Raw genomic sequence first — 24,373 nt, forward strand, 5'->3', positions numbered from 1 at the left:
TGAGTTTTGCTACAGTAAAAATCTATCACAAACAATCACATCTAACTTTTTTGCTACAGTAAAAAGCTCTCACATAAAATCACATCTCAACTCAAATTAAAAACTCGAATCAACGAACTAAACGGGCCCTTAACGATGTGATTTGCAATAGGTAGTAGAAGCAATTTTATATGGCATAAGTTTTTAATATAAATATATACAGATCTTATTATTAAAAAATTATTTAATAATTAAAAATAATAATTTAAAGAACAAAATAATATTATTCTCCGCTATAGGTCCCGTTCACTTTACGGATTCGAGTTTTCAATTTAAGTTGAGATGTGACATTTTCTTAGAACTTTTTATTGTAGTAAAAAATTTTGATATGACATTTTATGAGAATTTTTTACTGTAAAAATTTAAAATTAAAAACTCAAATCGGTGAAATAAAAAATTCTCACGTTGCGAATGCCGATGCATAATTGGCTACAAAAGATTCCCTCCGTTGAGTAGAAAAACATACGTATTTTAAAATTATTTTACTTCGTATTATTCCGGCATAATCATAATCCCAATTCCCAAAGGAGTTTCCCTCTCTAAAGCAACCTCTAAAAGGAAATTATTAGATTAATAATGAAAAGATATTCCAAGTCAACGAGGACAACAGTTTACAGCCAAGCTGCCAACCACCTTGTGAAACTTATTAGATTAGGGGGGGAAAAAAACACAATAAGAATAAAACATACGTAAACCAACATCCCCAAACTGGCAAATACGCCCCCACTGAAAACATGCCAAAAATTAGAAGTCAGAAACTGCTATCATTTGCACTTGTTAAACCGTAAACATACTTCAATAAGACAAGACACAAGTGAAATTCCATAAAACATTACCTAGTTTTAGTCAAGAATAATCATCGAAAATTTTAACATTACTACACACTTCAAAACGTGTTACTTTACTCTGATAATAACCCGCATAAAGTAAAGTAATAACAACAAAATTAAAGATAGTTCTTTAATTTAAATTAAAATATAATTTTATGTGAAATTTTTTTATTATAATAAAAAAAATAAATTTAACTGTTTTTAAAATTTTTATATTATAATAAAATTTAAATTTTAAACTGAGAACACAGTTAGGAAAAATTGCGTAGAAGTGGACAACGATACTTTGAATAGTCCACCTAATGACGGCGGCTTATGACCTCCTTTTGGATTTATAAATAAATAAATAAAACAGAGTAAAATGACGAGAAAGCTCTCTTATCGTCATCATTTTGATAATGTTCAATTCATATCTTCACATGCACTTACTAGCAACATGAGCTCTTTCTCTTTACCGGCGAGTAGTCGCCAGTCACCGGATTCTGTACGGATGGGGATCCTCTCTCTCTTCATTATCTTCCACTTCTTCTCTCTCTTTCTCTCTCCGGCTTCCGCGATCGACTTTCTCCTGAACTCCTTCTCCAGTGCCGGCAACTCGACGACCGTCACGCTCATAAACGACGCGCGTTTCGACTCGTCAGTCGTCCGCCTGACCAACGACTCCAACCAGTTCTCCTTTGGCCGCGCCTTCTATCCGACGAGGGTCGCCATGCGAAGAGCAAACAACACAAATAGCAGCAGCAATTCATCCTACTCCGTCACGTCGTTTTCGACCTCCTTCGTCTTCTCCATTTTGCCGGAGATAAGCACCAGTCCCGGCTTCGGCCTCTGCTTCGTTCTCTCCAACTACACCTCCCCTCCCGGCGCCCTCGCCAGCCAGTACTTCGGCCTCTTCACCAACGCCGCCGAGCCCCTCGTCGCTCCGCTCTTCGCCGTCGAGTTCGACGCCGGTCGGAACACCGAGTTCAACGATCCCGACGACAACCACATCGGGATCGACCTGAACAACATCGAATCGGCGGTGACTCAGTCCGCCGGATACTACAACTCAACCGGATCCTTCGTCCCGATCCTAATGAAAGACGGTAGGAATGTTCGCGCTTGGATCGAATTCGACGGCGAAAATCTCGAAATCAACGTCACCGTCGCTCCAATCGGCGTATCTCGCCCGTCGAGACCTACTCTTACCTATAGAAATCCGGCGATCGTGAACTACCTCTCCGAAGAGATGTTCGTCGGGTTCTCTGCTTCGAAGACGCAGTGGGTCGAAGCGCAGAGGATTTTAGCGTGGAGCTTCAGCGACACCGGAGCCGCGAGAGAGATCAACACGACTAATCTTCCGATTTTTCTCCTTGCAGAATCATCATCGTCCTTATCTTCCGGAGCAATCGCCGGGATCGCGATCGGCTGCGTCGTGTTCGTAATTCTCTGTGCTTCGCTAGGGTTCTGGTTATGGCGAAAGAGGAAATTGAAGCGCGAAGAGGAAAACGACGACGTAGAGGATTGGGAACTCGATTACTGGCCTCACCGAATCTCCTACGAGGAGCTCTACGACGCCACGAACGGCTTCTCCGCCGACGAGCTCCTCGGATCCGGCGGATTCGGGAAGGTCTACAGAGGAACCCTCCTAAACAACACCGAGATCGCCGTGAAATGCGTGAACCACGATTCGAAGCAAGGATTAAGAGAATTCATGGCGGAGATCTCGAGCATGGGAAGGCTTCAGCACAAGAACCTGGTCCAAATGCGGGGATGGTGCAGGAGAAAGAACATACTCATGCTCGTATACGATTGCATGCCCAACGGGAGCCTCAACCGTTGGATCTTCGATAAGCCGAAGAACCTCCTCTCTTGGGATCGGCGCCGCCGAGTCCTGGCTGACGTGGCGGAGGGGCTGAGCTACCTCCACCATGGCTACGACAAGGTGGTCGTGCACAGAGACATAAAGTCGAGCAACATTCTCTTGGACTCCGAGATGAGAGGGCGGCTCGGGGATTTCGGCCTGGCGAAGCTGTACGGCCACAACGAGGCGCCGAACACGACGCGCGTAGTAGGCACGCTCGGCTACATGGCTCCGGAGCTGGCAACGGTGACGTCGCCGACGGCGGCCAGCGACGTTTACAGCTTCGGGGTAGTGGTGCTGGAGGTGGCGTGCGGGCGGCGGCCGATAGAGATGAACGTGGCGGAAGAGGAGGTGGTGCTCATCGACTGGGTGAGGGACTTGTACGTCGAGGGGAGGGTGGTGGAGGCGGCGGATAAGAGGATTAGAGGGGAGTATGAGGTGGAGGAGATGGAGGTGGTGCTTAAGTTGGGCCTCGCTTCCTGCCACCCCGACCCGCAGCGCCGGCCCACCATGAGGGAGGTGGTGGCGGTGTTGATCGGTGAGCGGGCGGCCGCAGCGGCAACGCCCGCCGAGGTTTTGTCGGTCTTTTCCCGCGGCGACAGAGAGTCGGCTGAGGTGGCGACTCCGCTTCATCCTCAGCCGCCGGCTTCAGCCGCCTGAATAGTTTTTTTAATTAATATTTTGAGCCATTATTATCGGATTTTGGAAACTCACTTTTTGATTAATTTTTTGTCTGAGGCTCTCCCACTTTCTACACTTTCTTTTGTATTTATTTATGTGTTCTATTATTAGACTGTATCTATAATCTATAACGCTAATAGATGTGATTAAATTTTGTCGGCGTGTAAATTTTTACTCTTTGATTGAAAAGTGTCTTTCTATTAAACGAAAATGGTAAAATAATATGTAGTACTAGTATTGTTGATTGTTGATTGTGTCGCATGTGATGATGACGGGGAGAAGATTTGAGAAGAATATTTATTCCTTTTTTGGCAGCAATTGGAACATAATTAAAAAGTCTTAATAGTCGATTAGCAAAAAAAAAAAAAACAAAAAAAGAAGTCTTAATAGTCAAACTCTCTCTCGAAGAATCAGATAAAAGATAACTTGTGAAGCATTTGCATCCAAATACAATGGGATAAACGTAGCCGGCGATGGTTGGTCCAAGTCCAACTAAAATAGTGAGTTTCTGTTCAAGCAAATTTCTCATTTCTGCACTAACCATTACTATTAGATTATAAACCTTTAGGGAATCTTGGAAATGGATCAGATGAGAAGCACTACCAATTTTGTGGCGAGAAATCCACAATTAAGTTCAGCCACTAATTTAAAAATTGATTGGCTGCTTAGATTGTCAGTGGAATCGGTACTAACTTTAGTGGACGTTTAATTCATAGATTCATAATCATTCTCGTTTTACGTGTATTTTTTGTGAGAGAAAAATACTGTAGAAAACCATGAATCATGATTCAAAATCAAATACGAATACATAAAACAAATGTAATGTATAACAAAGATACACATAAACATGCTACCATTCATTACTCCACATATTTAGGACCACGCAATAAACATGGGCAAAAACCAAGCTTAATTAACATTTAGAAGTTGATGAATATTTAGAATGTAATTCCCAAATATATATTCTTCTTGCTAACTATGCGTTAAATACGTACATATAGCTGGTGTACTAGAGGGTGAAGTTAAGTGAGTGGAAACTGAAACTTGTTTTCCTCTCAGCACCAGTCTTGAAACACTGAGAATTCTGCCGGCAAAACAAAGCCACTGACTCTTTCATGGTCTCCGGTCCACAGACCAAGACTCCAACATCAGAACCACCAGTCTCAGTTGGGAACTTTGTGAATATATCTGCTTAATTCAAATCATAACATGTTAAAAAATACTTTCAACTAACAAAATTTTGGTGCAAAATGGAAGAAAATAAAGTTGTATGTAGAATCTTAAGTCCAGCATCCGTACAGTCTAGTAAATATAACTTCGTACGTGTACTTGTATTTGTTGAATGTTACACTAAAGCAAACAGAGTACTACATAGAAATACGTACAGCGTTAGGCTGATTGGTCTAGCTGCCGGACTAAAATAATTCCGTTATAGGTAGAATCTTAAGTCATACCTTGGAAGTTAGGCCTTCCTGTAAAATGTATCTCATGTTTATCAAGAGCTCCTCCTGCTTCAATGGAACTTGGTAGCCAAGATTTGACATGTTTCTCCACAAGTGGGGAAGTTTCTCTCTTTAGCCTTCTCCATCTTACAATAACGGCAAGTAAGGTGCTGCATATCATTGCTATGACAAAAGAAAATATGATGATCAGATCGAAAACCGAAGACGGGTTCTTCTCTTTAGAGGCTTTTGGTGACTTGAGTTTCTTATTTTTATGGTCTGGTAGAAATATGTGGTTGAAACAGATTAGAAAGACAAGGAACACAACAGAGGACAGTCCAGCTATGGCAGCCATCGAAAGAAAAGATTCGAGTCCGTTTATTGCGTAGCTCGACCCATTCGTGTCAAAATGCACTGTCTCTACCTGTGAATACTCATCTAATAGTTCTCTTAGAGTTGCACCGGATTGCGGTTCTTGAGTTACAAACACTTTTAATTTCAGATGAAGTTGGTCAGTTGTTTGGTTTAGAATAAGGGATGATGTTGAGTTCAATAAGCTAATATCTTGGGATTTCTTCACAACATAAATAAGTTGGATTCTTGTTGGGAATTGGTTTCCACTTTTCGGGGCTGAAGCGATTTCCTGCAAGATGCTAAGAAAAGGGGTTATCCCAATTCCTCCAGCAACCAGAAGTAGACTATCATATCTGCAAAAAAATATTTAGATGTAAATGAATCTGACATACAACGAAAAGAATGTCAGATGACATGAAAAGTTATGTTGCAGCACCTAAGGAAGTCTGTCGAGGCGGGTCCATAAGGACCTTCCACTGCGATTGGTACGCCCTTCATCTGATTAGAATCCGACTCTAGCTCATTATTGATCAAGTTGTGTAGAGAACTTGTCCAAGATCCTTGGCATTTTATAACAACAGACAGGGTGTTTTCATCAACACTTGAGCTGGAAGTTATGCTAAAAGAGTGCCACTGAAACTTGGATATACTTGGTATCTTCACAAATATCACACTTGTTGGTGTATACTTCAGTTCTGCAATATGGTTTAAAAAAGTGCTTCACTAAGTATTTTTGTTTTTGCTAAACAAAAAAAGAGATCGGCAGTTATCCAGCGCCACTTTCAGAATCTACTGGGACAAAAGATGGAACGGAAAGGAGACCGGTCCACACTCTCATCAATAATCCCCAGAGGTTAACACCGTGCACATGGCAGGAATCAAACCTCTAACGGATGGAAGAGAATCGTCCCTTTCCGCTATGCCGCCACCACCAGTAGTCATTAAGTATTTTTTTATTTGTAGCATTTTCTAGTCGTGAACTGAAAACTTACTTGGATCTTTTGGCAGAATAAGTTCTATGGTCCTGCCGGGGAATATTTTCGCAGAAAGAATGCATGTTTCGGGTCTTGATTGGATGATCCGTAGTAGCTTATCAAGACCAAAGAGAAAAATCCCAGAGAAAACCCAATAGAAGTGCCGGTCTCCAGCATGGAACAAGAAAAAAACCAGGAAGACTACATATAAATGGTGTGTGTAGTAGAAGATTTCAAACCTTTTTCTCCTTATTTGAGGTAGTGCTGTGATCCAAATTACTAGAGCTGTAACTAGAGCAATCTCCCCAGCCAAGTATATCCTCCCTGTTTTCTGCCATCTCCATATCTTTTGCCAAACAAAGTACAAAAGAACAAGGAGAAAAATAAGAAATAAGAAAGAAATTATTACCGCGAAAACCGCAGAAATAGGGAGAGAGTTTGCAGAATTACCTCCTCTTGAATGTAGTGGCTGATCCCCCAAATGAACAATGTGCTTCCACCATGAAAAGTGGCAAAACACACCATTGCAGTCCCAAGCCAGACATGGTATCTTACTGAAGCCTCAAATTGGATGCCGAATAACCGAAAGAAGGCCAACCCTCTTAAGATTGGTAGAAGAAGTAAAGCTAAACATGCTTCTGCAAGCAAACCGAACCGGGTTGCCACTCTCAAGTACTTCAGTTGCCATCTGATGATATACAATACAACTTCAATTATGATCAATTATGCTCAAAAGTAGTACTAAAGATCATGTCATTGCGGATAATGGTAAGTGCTCACGTTTTCAGCTTCAATGATTTTACCGGCATCAAGTCCTTGAAGTCGTTCGAAATGCGAGCGTAAAAAGTCCATGCTAAGAACAAGGCAAAGAGGGAGATTGATAGGATCTCCAGAGCAGAAAAAGTGCCCAAAAGGGTGTTCACAACCACTGGATTTGAGATACCAGAAAATACTTTCTTCCCATAAGACCTATGAATCCATATTAACCAGAAGAGAACAGGTTCAAAAGTTTTGGAAATTTTTTATGTGGGGGTAATTGCACAATCATATGCTTTGTATTACCTCCTTGTCTTCCTGAGCTGCAAATTCATGTAGATAGATCCAATTATAGCCAAAGCTATTACAGGGAATGTAAAAACAACAAAGTTAATACCTGCAAAAGATATCAAATACAGTGTTAGTAACTGATACATATTTTGAAAAGTGCTAATCATGACAACATACATGTAAAAAAAGAGAAAAAAGTGTTTTGGCATAAAGTTAGAAAAGTTATAGTACCATAATATCCAAGAATTGTAGGCCTCAATCTCTCTTCAACTTCTTTCCATTTTCTTGTCCAAATCTGTGTGGGCTTCAGAAGCCAAAGAGAAATCCAACCAGCAAATATTAGGATCATCACCACTTTGAGAACAATGAGAAGAAAAACTTCTGCCATGTCTATGTAGCAAAAATTATTGTTTCCAAACTTGGGATTTTTTTATTTTTTTATTTTTTTATTTCTCCTTTGCCTAGAAAGGATCTCTATTTAATAGAGTTTTTTTGAAGCTTTGACACCACTAGGGGATCTCAGTTAAGTCCCACCACCTTTTCAGAAAGTGCTTATCAATTCAATTTTACATGGCTACTTCCTGGCTGGCAATTTTGGAAGTGGTGTCTGTCAGGTTCCGTTCATTTCACCGATTCGAGTTTAGAATTTGAGTTTTGTTACAGTAAAAAATTCTTAGAAACAGTCACATCTAACGTTTTTATAACAGTAAAAAGCTCTCACATAAAGTCACATATCAACTCGAATTAAAAACTCGAATCAGCGAACTAAACGGGTCCTGAATCTTTAGACATGTGGATCATAATAAATTCATTATTTTCAACATCTGTTATAATTTCCTTTTCCACTTCCTAATTCCAATATGAAATGGATAAATGACAACACATGTATCCTAGATCATGCGCATATATATATATATATATATATATATATATATATGAAAAAGAGAAAAATGACACACATCATGAAAAAACAGTTTCGCAATACATCATCAAACTAAATTATAACTTGTTACGGTTAAAATTCCGGGACAGTTTTACCAAATATACAAATTTTAATAAATATGCGTTTATAATTTCACGATAAAATTTTTCGTGGTGCGTATTGGCGCTCAACATAAAAATATCTATGTAAAGTTGTTACTTGTTCAGCTTTAATAGTCTGCTAAGGTCAATCTTTTTCTTTTTTTTTAATGATAATATAATGATAAATGAATCTTTATAACCTTTTAACAAAACTTCTCACTTATCAGCATTGAATTTGAGATCATGAAGAGTCCTAAACTTACTTCTTACTTGCTGAGTTGGATACCAAGAATCATTCCATGGAAAACAAAATTTTAAAAAATTAAAGATAAAAAATATAAGGAAAAAAAAAAAGCCAATATAAATTGTGCCATGAAATTGTGGTCTTTCAGTTTCTGCCTATTTCAGTTTTCTTTAGCTACCATAAAATTTGTATTGGTTATATAAATGAATACATACATGCATGCATGTATATTACATACATAAATTGGTCAATGTTAACAATTTGAGGTGAAAAGTAAATAAACAAAAAAAAAAAAAAAGGCAACCTACAAAAAAGAAACGATAAGGAACGGCATGAGCAGCTTCTTGTTAGGTGGTAGGGTGATGTGATGATGAGGAAAAATAGAAGAGAAAAATATATTTTTATTTAAGTGTAAAAAGCAGAGCCTTAATGGGGACAGAATATTCTCCCTAAATTGGACACTACATGGCAATATTCAAAAGTGGATTTGGTTTCATCCGGTTTTTTCTGGTTCTAGTTTGCTCGTTGTTCTACTGATCAAAAGACAAAAAATATCTATATCCTCCCTTTAGCATTTTTTTAACTTAAAAAATAGGTCCAAAGAATCATTTACTCCCTAATTGTTTTATCTTTAGACCATGTAGAACTCTTATTAGTACGTAAAAAATAATTATGCTTACTCAATAACAAAGAATAATAATAGTAACAGTGTTATTATTGTTGTTGTAAATTAATATACATTCATTTTAATGTTGAGATTGAGTTTAAACCTCCCGCTTTGAGTTGTTTTTTTTTTTTTTTTTTTTAAAAAGAAAAGAAAAGAAAAGAAAAATATTGGTGACATGTGAACGTATAGCATGTCACCATTATTTTTTCAATCCTTTTTGGGAAAAGAAGGAAACTCGTTATCTTTTTATTGCACACGTTGTTACTAAAGTAAATTAGTAACGATGATATTCCCTTTGAATCGAGTAGTAATAACACATGACCAAGTATTTTTTAGGAAATTTGGATAACAAGTAACATGAGGTTAAATTTTTTATTTTTTTATTTTTTATAAAACTAACAAAAAATAATGTCATGAAAAGAAAAAACGTAACATGAAATGTGAATTGCCCTTTTTAATCTTTTTTTTTATGGAAATTCATGAAATTGCTCTCATTCTAGGTCTAATTGTTCAATTATCGTTTCAGCTGGTGCCCCAAGTCTGAATCACGTGCCATGATCGACAAATCATAGCATGCCTAGCAAAAGGCCTGCTCATGAAAAAGGAACAGGGACGAAAATGAAAAGATAAAAGAAATTATGAGCGACAATGCAAAAGAAGAAGTTGTATGCTTCCCTCCCATCATTATTTATACCTTCTCCAATCCTTGTCCACTAAATCTCAAAAAATATTATTGAAGCTAAAAATCTTTAAACATATTGAAAGGACAAAGAAAAATGAAAGGGAAGAAAAGCTATATAATTTTTTGGGGGAGTAAAAAGTTGAATGTCTGCTTTTGCAACTTGCAATTGGGTATTTTATTCTATTTTCTTTTTATTTTTTGCTGAAGATATGAGATACTTCAATTATTCAACTATTAAGTTGAATCTATTTAGCCCAAGAATATTCATTCATAGGTCCATTATTATTTCTTCGAGAAAACACATTTACAAGAAAAAGCAACGAGATCGTCATAGTAACTTATCAACATATATTAGTGAGCGAATAAACATTATACTAACTTATAAACATATATAGTAATCTTATAAACATACACTAGATTAAATATTCATATACATATATAAGGTATTCACTCGATACTAATATATATATATATATATCAACTTTTGAAGCAAGGATCTTAAACCTGGGGCGATTAAATTGAGGCAAGTGCATCAGTGCATCTTAGTTATTGTGCCCTCACCAAATACCACCATTCATGAACTGTCCAAGGTTGTAAGAAAGATTCATCTCAAGAAGAGAAAAAAAAAAGATAAAATTTCATTTTGGTATCTTGTGTTATATCAAAATATGTATTTGACATCCTATGTTTTTGATAATTTCATGCAAGTATTTCAATGTTTTAAAAAATAATTTTTGGTATTTCAAGACAATTTTTTGGAATGTGAAATGTCAAAGTTACCCTTATTATTAATTAATTAGAAACTAAGGGTGCGTTTAGAACTCGCTCTGAAATGATTTTATTTTTTGTCTAAAAATAGAAATGAAAAGTTTTCAATCTCATACGTAAATCATTTTTGAAAATGCGTTTGGTAATTTTATCAAGATATTATTTTCAGTATAAAAAAATCTATTCATGTCTCTCTCTATGCTCGTGAGAGGAGAAAACAGAAACAAAAAATAAAAAATGACTAAAAATCATTTTTTCATTTCTTTCACATTTTACACTAAATTAAAGAATCGTTTTCATTTCCCTTTTTTGTCTTTAATTGTGTCAAACGTCGTTTCTCTCATGTTTTCATTTTTTCTTTCTTGAAAAATATAAAAAATAAAAAGAAAAATAACTCCAAACACAGCCTATAATTTTGTATACATATTTTAAAAAATGCTTTAAATATATTAAAAATTGAGAGCTTTTAATTTTTTTTAATTATGGGTTTTTAAAATAATTTTAATACATTTTTTTTTAATCTGAATAAATTAAGTAAAGGGTATAAATGATATTTCACGTCTCAAAAAACTACCCCAAGATATCAAAAAATTATTTTTTAAAATGTCGAAGTAACTGCATAAAATTATCAAAAATACAAAATACCAAACGTATATTTGGATTTTCAGTATAACACATAGTACCAAAATAAATGTTTCCGGAAAAAAAAAAAAAGTTTAGAAGAAAGTTTAATATAGTTAGGAACGCCCAAGTTATCTATTGAACTTATTTTAATTGACATTTCTCTCTCTCTCTCTCTCTCTCTCTTAAAATTATTTATAGTTTCCTAGCATGCAATACAAGAACAAGGTCTACATGTTACAGATTGTATCCAACCGCGTATTTATGTTTTCTAGGGCAAACAATTTTTAGGGAATAAAAAAAAGTCAAAGGAAAAGTCCAAAGTTAAGGACTTCTTAACAGCTATATTCAGATAAACAAAAGCGTAGTGGCTAATAATGGTATTGTGAGACTGGTGTAGATACTTGTTTGTCTTCTACACTGTCCAGATTAACCAAAAATTCCTCACTCAAACTTAGTCCAAATATGACATAAACAATATCTATTAGAATCGTGTTTACGTCTATATAACAATATTTAACTTTATTTAGGACAAATTAGCTTGTATTCCCATCTGGGTATAGTTGAAAAAGTCTCATATGCAGTAAGGCTTAGGTAAAGTAAAGAAAATTGTATCATACAATCTTTGAAAACATCATCAAATTGGTTTGTTTAGTTTTAGTTAGACTTTACCATTGCAAATGCATGTTCAATCAAAGTCCTTTGTCCTTTTTTTTTGCTTTTTTCTGTTTTTTGAATATGAGGTCGATTACAAAAAGGAGATTCCTTCACAATTCCATGGAAAGTTGGAAACTGTACTAAAACTAGCAAACCACACATATGTATGGAGGAGAACCAACCAAAAAAAAAATAAAGAGTTTCTTTTTAGGGTACCCTTTTTTTAAGGGAAAAAAATGTACAAGAGAGTTTTAAAAAATACACTCTAATAGGATGTAGTTCTAGTTTTGAGCCAATAGATCATCACTTAAGAAAAAATATGATGATTATATGAAACTTGATGAAAATCTAATTGTTTAAAATAGTGTTCTATGATCATTAGCTCATAACCGTGACAAACTTAATTATAGAAAAGTAAGATAATGTAATGGAACTTAATGAAAACATAATCTATCTTATCACACAAGATATTTTCTACACCTTACCACAAAATTCTCTGAGAGGAAGAAAAATTAAAAAAGAATAGGTATGGTATAGCATACAAAACATTGTCGTGACACATCCAAAGCTTGACAAGAGAGAATCTCTCTCTTCCTTTTTTTGCCTTTGTCTCTTTCTCTTTTTGCGGCTTTGAAGGCAACGACTCTTTCCTTGTGAACCTCACGAAAAATCCACTAAAACCCAATCTAGTTTTTTTCGCTCTCTAGAACTAGACTATCAATATTTATCTCCCACTCTTTCTCCCAACTAGCTATTATACATTTCTTGTCACCTTTTTTGTCTTCTTTACGTGTTCATCTTTGCCACTTTTGTGTTGTGTGAGGAAGAAAAAAAAAAGGGGGTAAAAAAGAGAAATGGAAGATAAAGAATGTGTTCCAGAATTAGCCGTCCAATACTATTCCAGCTATAATAACGCAAGGAATTACGAGATCAAGTCGCCGGAGTACGTGAATGAGATAGTGGAAGAAGTATTGGATGATGAAAATCACACCAAGAACAGCTTCACAAAAAGTGCCAGATCATCATCAGAGATAGTTAATGTTGTGGAGGTGAACGACGAAGTTTATGTTGCCGTTGGTAAAGATGACTTGGATGTTGTGAGGTGGGCTATTGATCATGTCGTTTCTCCGGGTGCCCGTCTTTATCTTGTCCATGTCTTCCCTCCCATCACTCATATTCCAACTCCTGGTAAATTCATTGTAAAACTTGTTGACTTTTCATGTCAATTATGCACTCTTTATGAGTACTTTCTTGCTCTTGCATGCTCTTCAGTTTAGTATTTATACTTGATGTTCTTTGTTTGTTGGTTTCTAAATTAAGGAAACTAAATGGCCTTCATATTTGCTATATATTTTTATTTATTTATCTATAAATTTCAAGCTCTTGAAAGAAGAAATTTCCTTTCTGATGTGAAGGACACAGATCTTTAGAAGTTTAGATTTAGTCCCTTTTTTTGGGTCGGAAGAGGAAGAGTAGTTTAATCAACTAATTAGAGGAAATTGTCATCCTTGTAGACTGGCATTTAAGCTCTCCATTTCTTTATTAAACCAATTTTTTTTTTTTAAAGATGATTTCATGTAAAGGAATCAAATGGGGGAAGTAAGCCTTTTCAAACATGTCATGGAAACATTTTCTTTTGGGAAAAAGTCATTCGACAGTGGGGTCTTTCTTTTTATGGGATCAAAGTGACATGTCACTTCCTATCAATACTGTCATTCAGTTGAACATTCAAGTACAAAATAGGGGCTCAAACTTTAAAGCATACCGTCCTTAAGTGAGAGATAACCTTAAAATCAAGCGCCTAACAAAGCGACGATCTTCTTAGGTCACAAGTGGGGTCTATTTAGGATAATATATATTATGATCATAAAGTGAAAGGTGAAAACCTTTTATATTTATATTCAGGAAAAACAGTTGCCTAGTATCCCATTGCAACTACTGTTCTGGTTTTATCTGCTGAAATATTGGTAACTTGGTAACAGTTGGAAAATTATCAAGAAGCCAGTTAACAGAAGAGCAAGTAAGATTCTACATAGAGGAAGAGGAAAATCGGAGGAGAAACATCTTGCAGAAGTACATCCGCTTGTGCAAAGATGCTAAGGTGCGAGATAGCATCGTGACGTTGCGCAAAGAATTCGAATGTAAGATCAATGATTAGGAAATTTAATATTGTTTGTTGAACGTTTTTTTTTTTTTCCCTGGTTTGTTTATGGAATGCAGGTAAATGTTGACACAGTGCTGGTAGAGCATGATGCCACGGCCAAAGCAATTGTAGATCTTATTGCTATTCATAGGATTACCAATCTTGTTCTGGGACTAAAAAAACCACCTAATTCAAGGTATAACTACTTCTTCTGCCTGTTTTCTTTCCATAATTATCAGTTTAGATCGAAACAAAAGAAAATGTTTAATTTAGTTAATCATGTCAAATTAATAATCTTTGGAAGAAATTGGAGAAAAAAAGAGAATGATCAGAGTTACATGTATACAAGGCTTTCTCAAAAGAAATTAGCTAAAATAATTTCCTAAGTTGAAAAATCTTAAGTTCCTTAAAACCAGCTTAGGTTGCACTGTAGTTACAGCGATACTACAATAGCAATTAGTTTATTTTTAACAGAATAGATTGATTGTTGTTCAGGATATTGAAGACAAGAATGGCTAAAGGGGAATATGTCAAGAAGAGTGCCCCAGAATTTTGTGAAGTGACCATTGTTCATGATGGCAAAAAAGTTTCTGAATGTCAAAAGGTTGTTAGGTTTGTCCATTCATCTCAGGCATCAAGTCCCAAGAGATCCTCAGGAGTCACACGCCATTCTGAAAGAAACCTGTTTCTCTGTGCATGCTTTTCAGGCAAGTCCTATTCATGAATCTCATTCCTATATGTTCCATGTTCTAATGTGGTTCTAGTAAGACTCGGTCACTCAAACTCAGGATATCCAGGTTTAAGACGACAAGCATACTGGGCGAAAGTTTGTCTGTGTTTGGAGTTGTTTTCATTTTTTTTTTTACGTTTTTCGAGAAAAAAATGAAAACAGGAGAGAAACGGTGTGTGGCACAATTAAAGATAAAAAACGGAAATGAAAATGATTTTTTGATTTAGTGTAAAATGAGAGAAATGAAAAATGACTTTTAGTCGTTTTTTATTTTTTTTTGTTTCCGTTTTCTCCTCTCTCGAGTAGAAAGAAACATTAATGGATTTTTTATACTGAAAATAATCTCTTGAAAAAACTACCAAACACATTTTCAAAAATGATTTCTGTCTAAGATTGAAAACATTTTCATTTCTATTTTCATACAAAAAATAAAATCCTTTTAGAATGAGTTCCAAACGCGTACTGGGGTGGGACAAAAATGGATTAGTCAGTTAATCATTTGATTAGGACTAACCATAAGAGAGTAAATTTGGTCGAGTTTCTTTTGCTGTATTGAAGAAAGTCACAAAGATTTTTGTAACCTGGTGATCAATAGAATCATATTGTGATTACATGTTCTTCTATTTCGATCCATATGTTTGCAATTTATAATAATTTGTAAAAAAAAATAATGTTTCTGCCAGCGTGTATGAGGTAAAATGGAGGATTCTTGGGAATTCAAAGGCACCAAAGGTGAGACCCTGTCCACAGAAACCATGAGGAACGCAGTTTGCGATACTGGAAAGTAGAGGCTCAAAAGAGCAAGAGTCAATAACACCATCCAGAAGAGGAGATAAAATGTGGAAATATGTTCACTTGTCAGCCGAGCCTGTCTGAAGAATCAAGAATGCTCAACTATTTCATCCACTGTTGTCATTTGAGAGCTGAGCTGAAGTTCAAGATGGAAAGAATAAGAACATGGTGATACGGATGCAAAAGTTTATGTCATAAGGGGAACAAATTAGTGAAGGAAAAAAAGAAAACATTCCACTGTGAACAAGCTCTTTCTTTTGATATTGGCTTGTTTTTTATATTGGCTTGTGTTTGCTTGCCGTAAATAGTAGATTTTTAAAACTAATAAATAAACATAACTTAAAATTATTTAAAATAAATAACAGTTTACATGATACATTAAATCATTTACCACGTAAATAATTTATTTATGATTAGTAAAAAATAACTTAATAAAAAATCTCTATTTACATGAAAAAAATCCTTTTTTATTAGTCATTTACATGAAAAAAATATCTTTACTAACCGTAAATGATTCATTTATCATATAAACTATTATTTATTTTAAATAGTTTCAAAAAGGATTTAAAGTTTTGCAAGAACTTATGCTACTTGATTAGAGAAAAATGAGAACGACTTTTTTTTCTCTCTTTTTTATGGTTAACATAGGAAATGGAACGGTTATGTTGAACAATAAAAATCTCAAGCGTACATAACTTTCCCACATTTCTCATTGTCAAATAAACATCTCTCTCCAAAACAATAAAACTTGTTAGTCAGGTTTTATAAGACAGATAAGAATTCTTGCCGATTCGGTTACTGCATGAATCTAATTTTCACATTAATAACAACAGCACTGCGTCCAAATTTTACGAGTATACATAGAATCACTCTCACTGTCTCGGTACCAAAATGTTCAAATCCATTTCATGACAGAATTCTAATGATGTACAATTCCTGAGAACCATCCTCCACGCCCCAGTGAGAACAGATTCAATCACCACCAACTTGCCTCTTCCACGAGTCCTCCACGATCAGTTCGTCGACTCCCCAGTCCTCGTAACTGGAGGATTGAAAAGAAAAACAACAATACTTAGAGCCCGAATGATATCAAAAAAAGAGGAAATAACAAAAGGCCAAACCACCGGACTTGATGCTCCATGAGCCAAAAGATTCAATGATGTCTAAGAAACTGAGTACTTTTTATAAAAGAACCTCACCTTCCATCAGGCAGGTAGCGGCGTATAGTAAAGGGAATCTTCCGTTCACGAAGCTCCTTCATTGCAATCTGCAAAAACAGAAAACAACAATAGTAACGTGTTTAGAAACAAGAAAGATAAAATCAGCGCGAAGCATACAACAGTTATATGCTAAAAAAGCCGTATAAATTATGTATGTATCATGTACTCCTATTGCTGGCTGCTATGTTATATAGCTGTCTAGATCAATTAACATTTTGGGGAGAATCATACCTCAAGTGGGTCTGTCTCACCTTCCAGCTCAACCATTACAGGCGCATTCATGCTGTTCATCAGGAAACAAAAATTTCAAGGATCAATTAATGTTGATTGACTGAGAGAGAGAGAGAGAAAAGTACCTGATCTGCAGGGCACGCGTACCCAATATTCTAGCACGTTCATATTTGGTCATATATTTCGAAGTTTTGCGAGGATGTTCGACGGGTTCTTCATCTGCTTTGTCCTCAGCTTCAATAGGTTCCCCGCCAGTGTCATCATTGTTGTTGTTATCCACATCTTCCTCTGCGCCTTCCTGTTCATTCATTCAGTATTTCGGTTAAAAGCAAACATCTAGCTCTACATTTTGAAAAAGAGAACAAAACACAAACTTGTGGCCTTACTTCTATTTCAGGCTCTGGTGGCTCATCCTCGTACCTGAACAAAGACAAAATAATAATAAATATAAATAAAAATGCTTTCAATAAATGACTTTCGAATGCAGTTCCACGGCACAAATTATCAACATACAAGCCCCATGCGAAGCATATACATTCAAGATTAAAATTGACTTAGAACGTGTTTACAATAATCAAGCTTAATAAAATTACTATTAACTCAGAACAAGTGTGCAATTGGTCCAAAGTAAAACTAGAAAATTCTCAACAAGCACACAAAAATTTTGTACTTCGTAGTATTCAGCAGATATGTAAAGCTCCGAGTATATATACACATATATATACATATCTATATATATGTATGTATATACTAACATGATCAAACAAACACTACCACTAAATGCATAATATAGCCCTGATTATGCAATCTATCAAAGAAAAAAAAAAGAGATACGCATATATATTTCGTAGTATAAACTTACATTTTAAACTTGATAACTTCAACAAACTCATGCTCTTCAAGTTTTAAAATTTTTCCTAAACGTTCTGAAAGATATAAAATACATCTTTTTGTTCGATAAACAAGAAACTGAGGGAAAAAGAAAAGGGAAAAAATCAAAACCCTAGGAGTCCACGTTGCGTCGAGAACTAATCTTGACTAAAACTACGAAAAATTAGCCGTAAAACGGTGAATTTTACAGCATGTTCCATATTTTGAAAAAAAGAAAGACAAACTTGATATTTCAAATCTTTCCCCAAAATCGGAAAACTAAATGAAACAATCGAACTGAAAACCCTAAGCCGAAGTTCTAAGCAGAAAAGTGAGAAAGGGACAGAAATCAGGAGAGGGAGAGAGAGAGAAACCCCATATCCATCTCGGTATAATCGTCGTCCGCCATCGTTAATCGATGAAGAAGCTTAGCCCTCTGCTCTGCGTTGAAGAAGGTTCTGGTGATTTTCAACAGGTTTTAGGGTTTAATAAATTTCAAGACGGTGACTCGTGGGATGGAAGTTTAAGTGGGCTGGGCCTCAGCTTCAAAATCTTGTAACGGGCCAAAAGAAACATATATAAAAATAAAAATAAATATGAGAAAATTGTTGTAATTACCCTAAAACTATATGAGTTTGAATTTTTATATCTTATTTTTATTAGCACATTTTTGTTAATATAGTTATTTGATTAAAAAATATTAATCTAGAGTAGGTAATAATTGTCAAGATTTCTCATATTTTTCACAAAGAGATCTCAAATAGGGAAATTGATATCAAATTTTTTAAATTAAATTAAGTAAATAGAAGATTTTAAATTATTTGAAATAAATAGCAGTTTATTATATAAAATGCATTATTTAGGACTGGTAAAAAAATGATTTGCGTAAAATAAAAAATTTTAACGGTCGTAAAAAAAAAAACTTACGTGGAAAAAAAATCTTTTTTCGAGTCGTAAATGAATAATTTAAGCAGTAAACTCCTATTTACTTCAAATAGTTTTTAAATATACTATTTACTTAATTTAGTTTAATAAATATGTCATTTACTACATTTTCTCAAGAAAAATGTAGCAACCAACATATTTTAGACATGTTATTGAATTTTTTAATGTTGGTAAGTTATAGTATATTTTGAATTTTCATTTTGAAAAAAATATTCATTTCTAAATTTACCCGCGCTCGTAAGATTTTCATTTCTTTTGTTTCTCACTTAGCCAATCACCACTCTCAATCTCTCAATCTCTTTCTTTATCACTGGTGTTAGCGCCGCTGCCAGTAGCTGGTGACTAATAAATACCATATTTACTCTTAAATACAATATTTAATGGTTACCTGTATCAGCGCTAGTGTCGGCGTTTATATTTATAGATAAAACCAATATTTATGTGACAGTCATCAATCCCTTGAGGCGAAAGGGTCAAAGCAGGGTAAGTTGTACAGTTTCACATCGCCTGAGAATAGTTATAGGTGATTGTTTATAAGGAATGACATTACCTCTCAATGATTCGAGGCTTTTTGAGGTGAGCCTAAATGTAAAACTATACAGGCTCAGGCTCAAAGTGAACAATATCATACAAAGTGAACAATATCATACAAAGTGAAGGTGATGATCGTTACAATTTACCAGTCATCGGTGTAGGTGACTAGCGATGTACTGATCACGAGTGCTGGCATTGATGGACTTGGCCATGAGGAAAGAAAGAGTTAAGGGGTACTTTTAAAATTTTAATAGTGTTAAGAATTTAAGATATTAAATGATGCTATTTATTACACATTCTAAAAAACTATGCTATAATTACTAAGCACCCTAGCAATATATTATTTCGTTTATTCTCCCTTGTACAAATTTCCATAAATAACTTCTTCTTCTTTTTTTTTTGAGAAAAACATAAATACACTCATGATGATAAAAATAATATCTATGTCACTTCACTTAAAAATAATAATTTACATTTAATTAATAAAAAAATAAAAAGCTACAATGACATTTGATTATTTAAAATAACTTAAGCAATAAACATGCTTAAAAAAATCAGGGCAATATGCTAGAATGACTATCCAACAAAGTGAAATTAGCAAAATAACCTTCTTCTATTTTTTATGAAGAAAGACACTTACTCATTCTTTGTAAAAAGAGGTCATTTTACAAATAAAATTTTTTGAAAAGTTATTTTACTAATAAAACTTTTCAAAAGAGTTATTTTTACAAAGGCCTCTTAAAATCATGACAAATCATGTACTTTTTTTGTGTTTTTAATGTGAAAAACATGTTTTGAAATATGTTAAAATAAATAACATATTCATTGATAAATATGAATAAGTAAATAATTTAGTTACCGGTAAACATATTATTTCATATATTTTAAAACCTTATATTTACTCCAAAAACATTATTTATGTAACATTCCTTTTTAAAATGCAACTATTATAAAGATACGAATATTCAAATATATTGCAATAGTTGATAACACACACTACACAAAAATTCAAACAAATTTAAACTTTTGTTACATAACATGCTTCATAAAATTTCACAGCATAAAGTCTTAAATACATACTCGTAATTATTTAAAATATAATAGTGCCTTCTTTAAACTTTTTCTCCCAGCAGGTCGGTTCCATATGTACTAACACGTTAGTTTGGCACCTTGTTCATTCTTCAGTTTAATTCAATATACTTCATCCCTTATCTACAACACAAGTATAAATAAATTGATGAGCTAACGATCAGTAAGCAATGTTATTATCTCACATGAAAGTTAACTCGTTTATGCTCATTCTTTACTTCATTCTTTTTGTTCATTTTAGGGCCCTGGAGAATATTGCCTGAGTAAACTTTAACTTCTTTAATTGCCAACTATTGGCATAATAACTTTTGTTAAGCTCTATGCTCCTATGAAGGTACTTGACCTTGAAATAATTTATGAATAATTACTTAGGCAGCATCTCCTATTATCTTTCAACTTTAAAGTGAATGTAATGCTTCAACATAGCAAATGCAAAGATATTGTATGAGAAGTTATAACAAGAATATATCAAGTATAAACGTATTGAAAATAATTTTCAATATATTTTAATTTGTGTTGTAGGTGAAAACTTTACTTATCTTGTCTCAGCTTCCCGTAGAGAAATATACTCCTAACCAATATAATCACAATCACAATACTATATCATTAACCAAAATAGCTTAATAATATTAACATAATAACTAAACATATGGTACTGCTATTCCATTTTTACTTCACTTTCAAGTCTATAAATTTGTCCAGTCTTGTTGTCCATTAGGTCCAATCATTTAGTCCTTCAGTCCTTTGTCTAGAGTTTGTAAAGTTCACATATACGGTTTTCATGGGTATAATACGGTATTGTTCAGTCATAGGATATGGTTCGTGCATATGGTATTACTTGCATGTATGGATACTATTGACATATACAGTACTATTCACGTACATGGGTACTATTTGCGCATATGAGTATTATTCATGCATATAATGACTATTTATGCATTCAGAAACTATCCACGTATATGGGCACTATTCACACATGCGGGTACTATTCATGTTTACAGTAATTGAGCAATATAACGAATTATAATGGATTAACCTGGATTATTTACCTAAGCAGTACCATAGTAAAAAAAACTATATAGCATATATAGTAATGAGTTTAGAACTTGTACCTTATCAGCAAAACTTCAACTCTGGAAAACTAGAGCTAGTACCTCCACTAAGAATAAGTATTTTAGAAAGAGGAAGAGCAAAATAATTTCATTTCTGAAATTCTGAGACAATGAATAATGAATTCTGAATGCCTATTTATAGGAAAACTTTAGGGTAATATACAGTTACTATGCATAATAAAATCTTATTTGTGAATAGTAACTTTTGATTAAAATATTATATTTCTATAATAATCATACCTAATTTTCTAATTAAAATAGTAAATTTTGTGTCACTACGACGCTAGAGTATGGGATCGACATGTACGAAAATGTCGAGTTGTATAGGAACATTAAGATTAGCTTTTGTATGGTACTTTATTGTAATTTCCTCATTATAAAAGTGTCACGCCCCGGGGCAGGGGTCGGTGATGTAGAGGCTCAATTAGTCTCCATACGACATTTAGTGGAAATTAAATTATACATTCCAAGGGAGAGACTAAAACTCAAGCCTCTAACAATGTTCAGGGCTACACCCACAGGATCTTCAGCATTGTACATACATGACACGCGTAAATAACATTACAGACATCAACCACAGTCTAGAAATCCAAATATCAGAGTTTACAGAATTTACAAATTCTTACATTCGTACACTAGAATGATGAACACAATCCTATCTTAATCGGTGGTAGCAACTCAGCTACTCCGCACTGCTCCTAGAGTCGCCTGGGAGGGGTTTAACATTTATAAAACAATAAAATGTGAGCGAAAGGCCCAGTAGGATATATTTTGAAATAACTTTGTAAATAAATAAATAAATGAATAAATAGGTAAGCAAGTAAATAAATAAATAAATGAATAAATAAGACATTCAGTTCCAATACAACAGCCGGAACCTCACATCCTTTTTCTCAAAGGCAATATGACTGAAAATCTCTATATTACGAGCATCAGCAAGTAATTTATACTATGATAAATTACTTACACAACCACGTGCACAAGCCTAATCACCCCCGGGTCGGGTTTCAGGTTCTGCCCTCAAGGATGCACTCTCCACATCCTATCTAGGCCATCAGCCGGTTTACCGATTCACAAGATCTCTTGTCTTAAGAAATCATTCATTAAACTTTATGAAACAGTTCATTATAATTCCAATAGCTAAAATCAAGCTATTGTTTTTAAACATGCTTTTCTTTCGCAAATATGCACTTTCTTTAAAACATTTACAAAGCCAAAACTCTTTGAAAACAGGCTCACAAAGAAAGGGATAAGGAATCCTACCTCATAAATATCAAACATGTGGCTAGCGTTACTCTATTCCGGCTTTTGCTTTCTCAAGCGTCTCAATCTGAGTCCTCAGCTAGCACTGATACAAGACAACACTTTAGAATTCAATTCTCATTCCTAAAGTAATTTCAATCTCAATTATATCCTTTGATTTCCTATTAGTGTGCCATAATTCAATTATCGGTTTCACAAACTATTTCATGTTTCAAATCATCATTCCAATGGTTTTCAATCTCAAAACATGGATTAAAGATGTTAATCCATTCATTCTAGGTCCCCAAACGAAGCTAATTTGGGTTCTCCTCAAAATCAGGGTCAAACCCAGTGCACACCGGTCGACCGGTGACAGTGCAGTGCAACACCACCGGTCGACCGGTGGTGTGCAATTTGGTTGATCACATAGGTCGACCGGTGGACTTAATGCAGTCCGGTCGACGTGTGAAGTACAGCAGGCCAAGGAAAACCCGTGAAATCAGCCAAAAAACCTGTAAATCTGAGTCCAAATCAAGATATCTCAAATGGAAACCACTAGATCCGGGTTCTAGGTACTGAATCAAGTCCAAAGAATCCAAGATCTCCAATTTCTACCATGGTTTTACTCAAAATCCATCAAAATCCATTTCGAACCAAAAATAAGTTTTGAAATCTGAAATCCAAGAATCAAGAGAGGTTTTTCTGAAACCTTACCTCAAATCCTTCTCTTGGCGTTGAAAACTTCTTGAAATTTTCCTTTGGTTCGAATCCGGTTTGATTCGGTGAAGATTTTTGAACGGGAGAGGGAGAGAGAGTGAGAATGAGAGTGAAAGTGAGAGAGAGAGAGAGTATGCACAGGCAGGGAAAGAAGGAAAGGAAGGAAAAAGAAAGAAAAAGAAAAAGAAAAAGAAAAGAAAAGTGGACAGGTGTCAAACATTTAAAATAACAGTCCAGAAATGTGCCCAAACACACTTTTGGGTAAAAATGTAAATACTGAGAATATTTAAATACATTGAAATTATTCAACTTTACATGTTAGAAATATTTATTAATAAATAAATAATTAATTAAACCAGATTAGGCACACTAATAAATTTTAATTACCTTAATTGATCTCATTAATTTTTTCAGGGTGTTAAAAAAGTGCTTTATGTATTGAAATATAAAGTGGGATGTTACAATTTACCTTTTTTATTTTATTTTATTTTTTGAAACGACAACACTATTTAGAACATAGTAAATTGAAAAACCGTAACACTACATACGACATGAACTTAAAAAAGAGAAACGGCAACACCATTTGGATGGCACTAAAGTCAAAATGAGAATAACCAGAAAAGACATAAAATTATCAAAACGAAAACAACATCAAATCTAATAATATATCATTTTAAAATGACAATAATATAAGACAACACAAATGAAAATAAAATAACAAAAATAACAATTTAAGTAGTCTAAGACAAAACAAATGAAAATAAAATAACAAAAATGACAATAATAGAATAAACAAGAGAACTACAAATATGGCCAATAGTCTAAAACGAACGGACAACCTCCTTCCAGAACTACGGTGATTCAAAAATAACAAAA

The 24,373-nt window shown here is 34.5% G+C and overlaps 4 protein-coding genes across 4 annotated transcripts; 2 read left to right on the top strand and 2 right to left on the bottom strand.

The window, feature by feature from the left end:
• Positions 1-1,195: 1,195 nt before the first annotated feature.
• LOC21397673 (L-type lectin-domain containing receptor kinase S.1) lies at positions 1,196-3,561 on the top strand. Its single transcript, XM_010104181.2, has one exon. The coding sequence runs from the start codon at positions 1,231-1,233 to the stop codon at positions 3,370-3,372; it is 2,142 nt and encodes a 713-aa protein (XP_010102483.1). The 5' UTR covers positions 1,196-1,230; the 3' UTR covers positions 3,373-3,561.
• A 718-nt stretch (positions 3,562-4,279) lies between these two features.
• Positions 4,280-7,598, bottom strand: LOC21397674 (ferric reduction oxidase 8, mitochondrial). The gene is made up of 8 exons (XM_010104182.2): positions 7,442-7,598; positions 7,226-7,316; positions 6,944-7,132; positions 6,614-6,851; positions 6,182-6,509; positions 5,626-5,884; positions 4,848-5,542; positions 4,280-4,581 (listed from the first exon to the last, which is right to left on the bottom strand). Exons 1-8 carry the CDS (start codon positions 7,596-7,598, stop codon positions 4,403-4,405), a joined length of 2,136 nt encoding a protein of 711 aa, XP_010102484.1. The 3' UTR covers positions 4,280-4,402.
• Positions 7,599-12,662: 5,064 nt separating this feature from the next.
• LOC21397675 (U-box domain-containing protein 52) lies at positions 12,663-15,751 on the top strand. The gene is made up of 5 exons (XM_010104183.2): positions 12,663-13,060; positions 13,855-13,973; positions 14,093-14,211; positions 14,511-14,722; positions 15,429-15,751. The coding sequence occupies exons 1-5, from the start codon at positions 12,727-12,729 to the stop codon at positions 15,440-15,442; spliced, it is 798 nt and encodes a 265-aa protein (XP_010102485.2). The 5' UTR covers positions 12,663-12,726; the 3' UTR covers positions 15,443-15,751.
• Positions 15,752-16,225: 474 nt separating this feature from the next.
• LOC21397676 (DNA-directed RNA polymerases II, IV and V subunit 6A) lies at positions 16,226-18,329 on the bottom strand. The gene is made up of 6 exons (XM_010104184.2): positions 18,233-18,329; positions 17,375-17,408; positions 17,114-17,286; positions 16,989-17,040; positions 16,737-16,804; positions 16,226-16,579 (listed from the first exon to the last, which is right to left on the bottom strand). The coding sequence occupies exons 1-6, from the start codon at positions 18,265-18,267 to the stop codon at positions 16,510-16,512; spliced, it is 432 nt and encodes a 143-aa protein (XP_010102486.1). The 5' UTR covers positions 18,268-18,329; the 3' UTR covers positions 16,226-16,509.
• Positions 18,330-24,373: the final 6,044 nt, after the last annotated feature.

The sequence above is a fragment of the Morus notabilis genome, unplaced genomic scaffold (genome assembly GCF_000414095.1).
Source record: "Morus notabilis unplaced genomic scaffold, ASM41409v2 Scaffold125, whole genome shotgun sequence".
NCBI classification, from domain to species: Eukaryota; Viridiplantae; Streptophyta; class Magnoliopsida; order Rosales; family Moraceae; genus Morus; species Morus notabilis.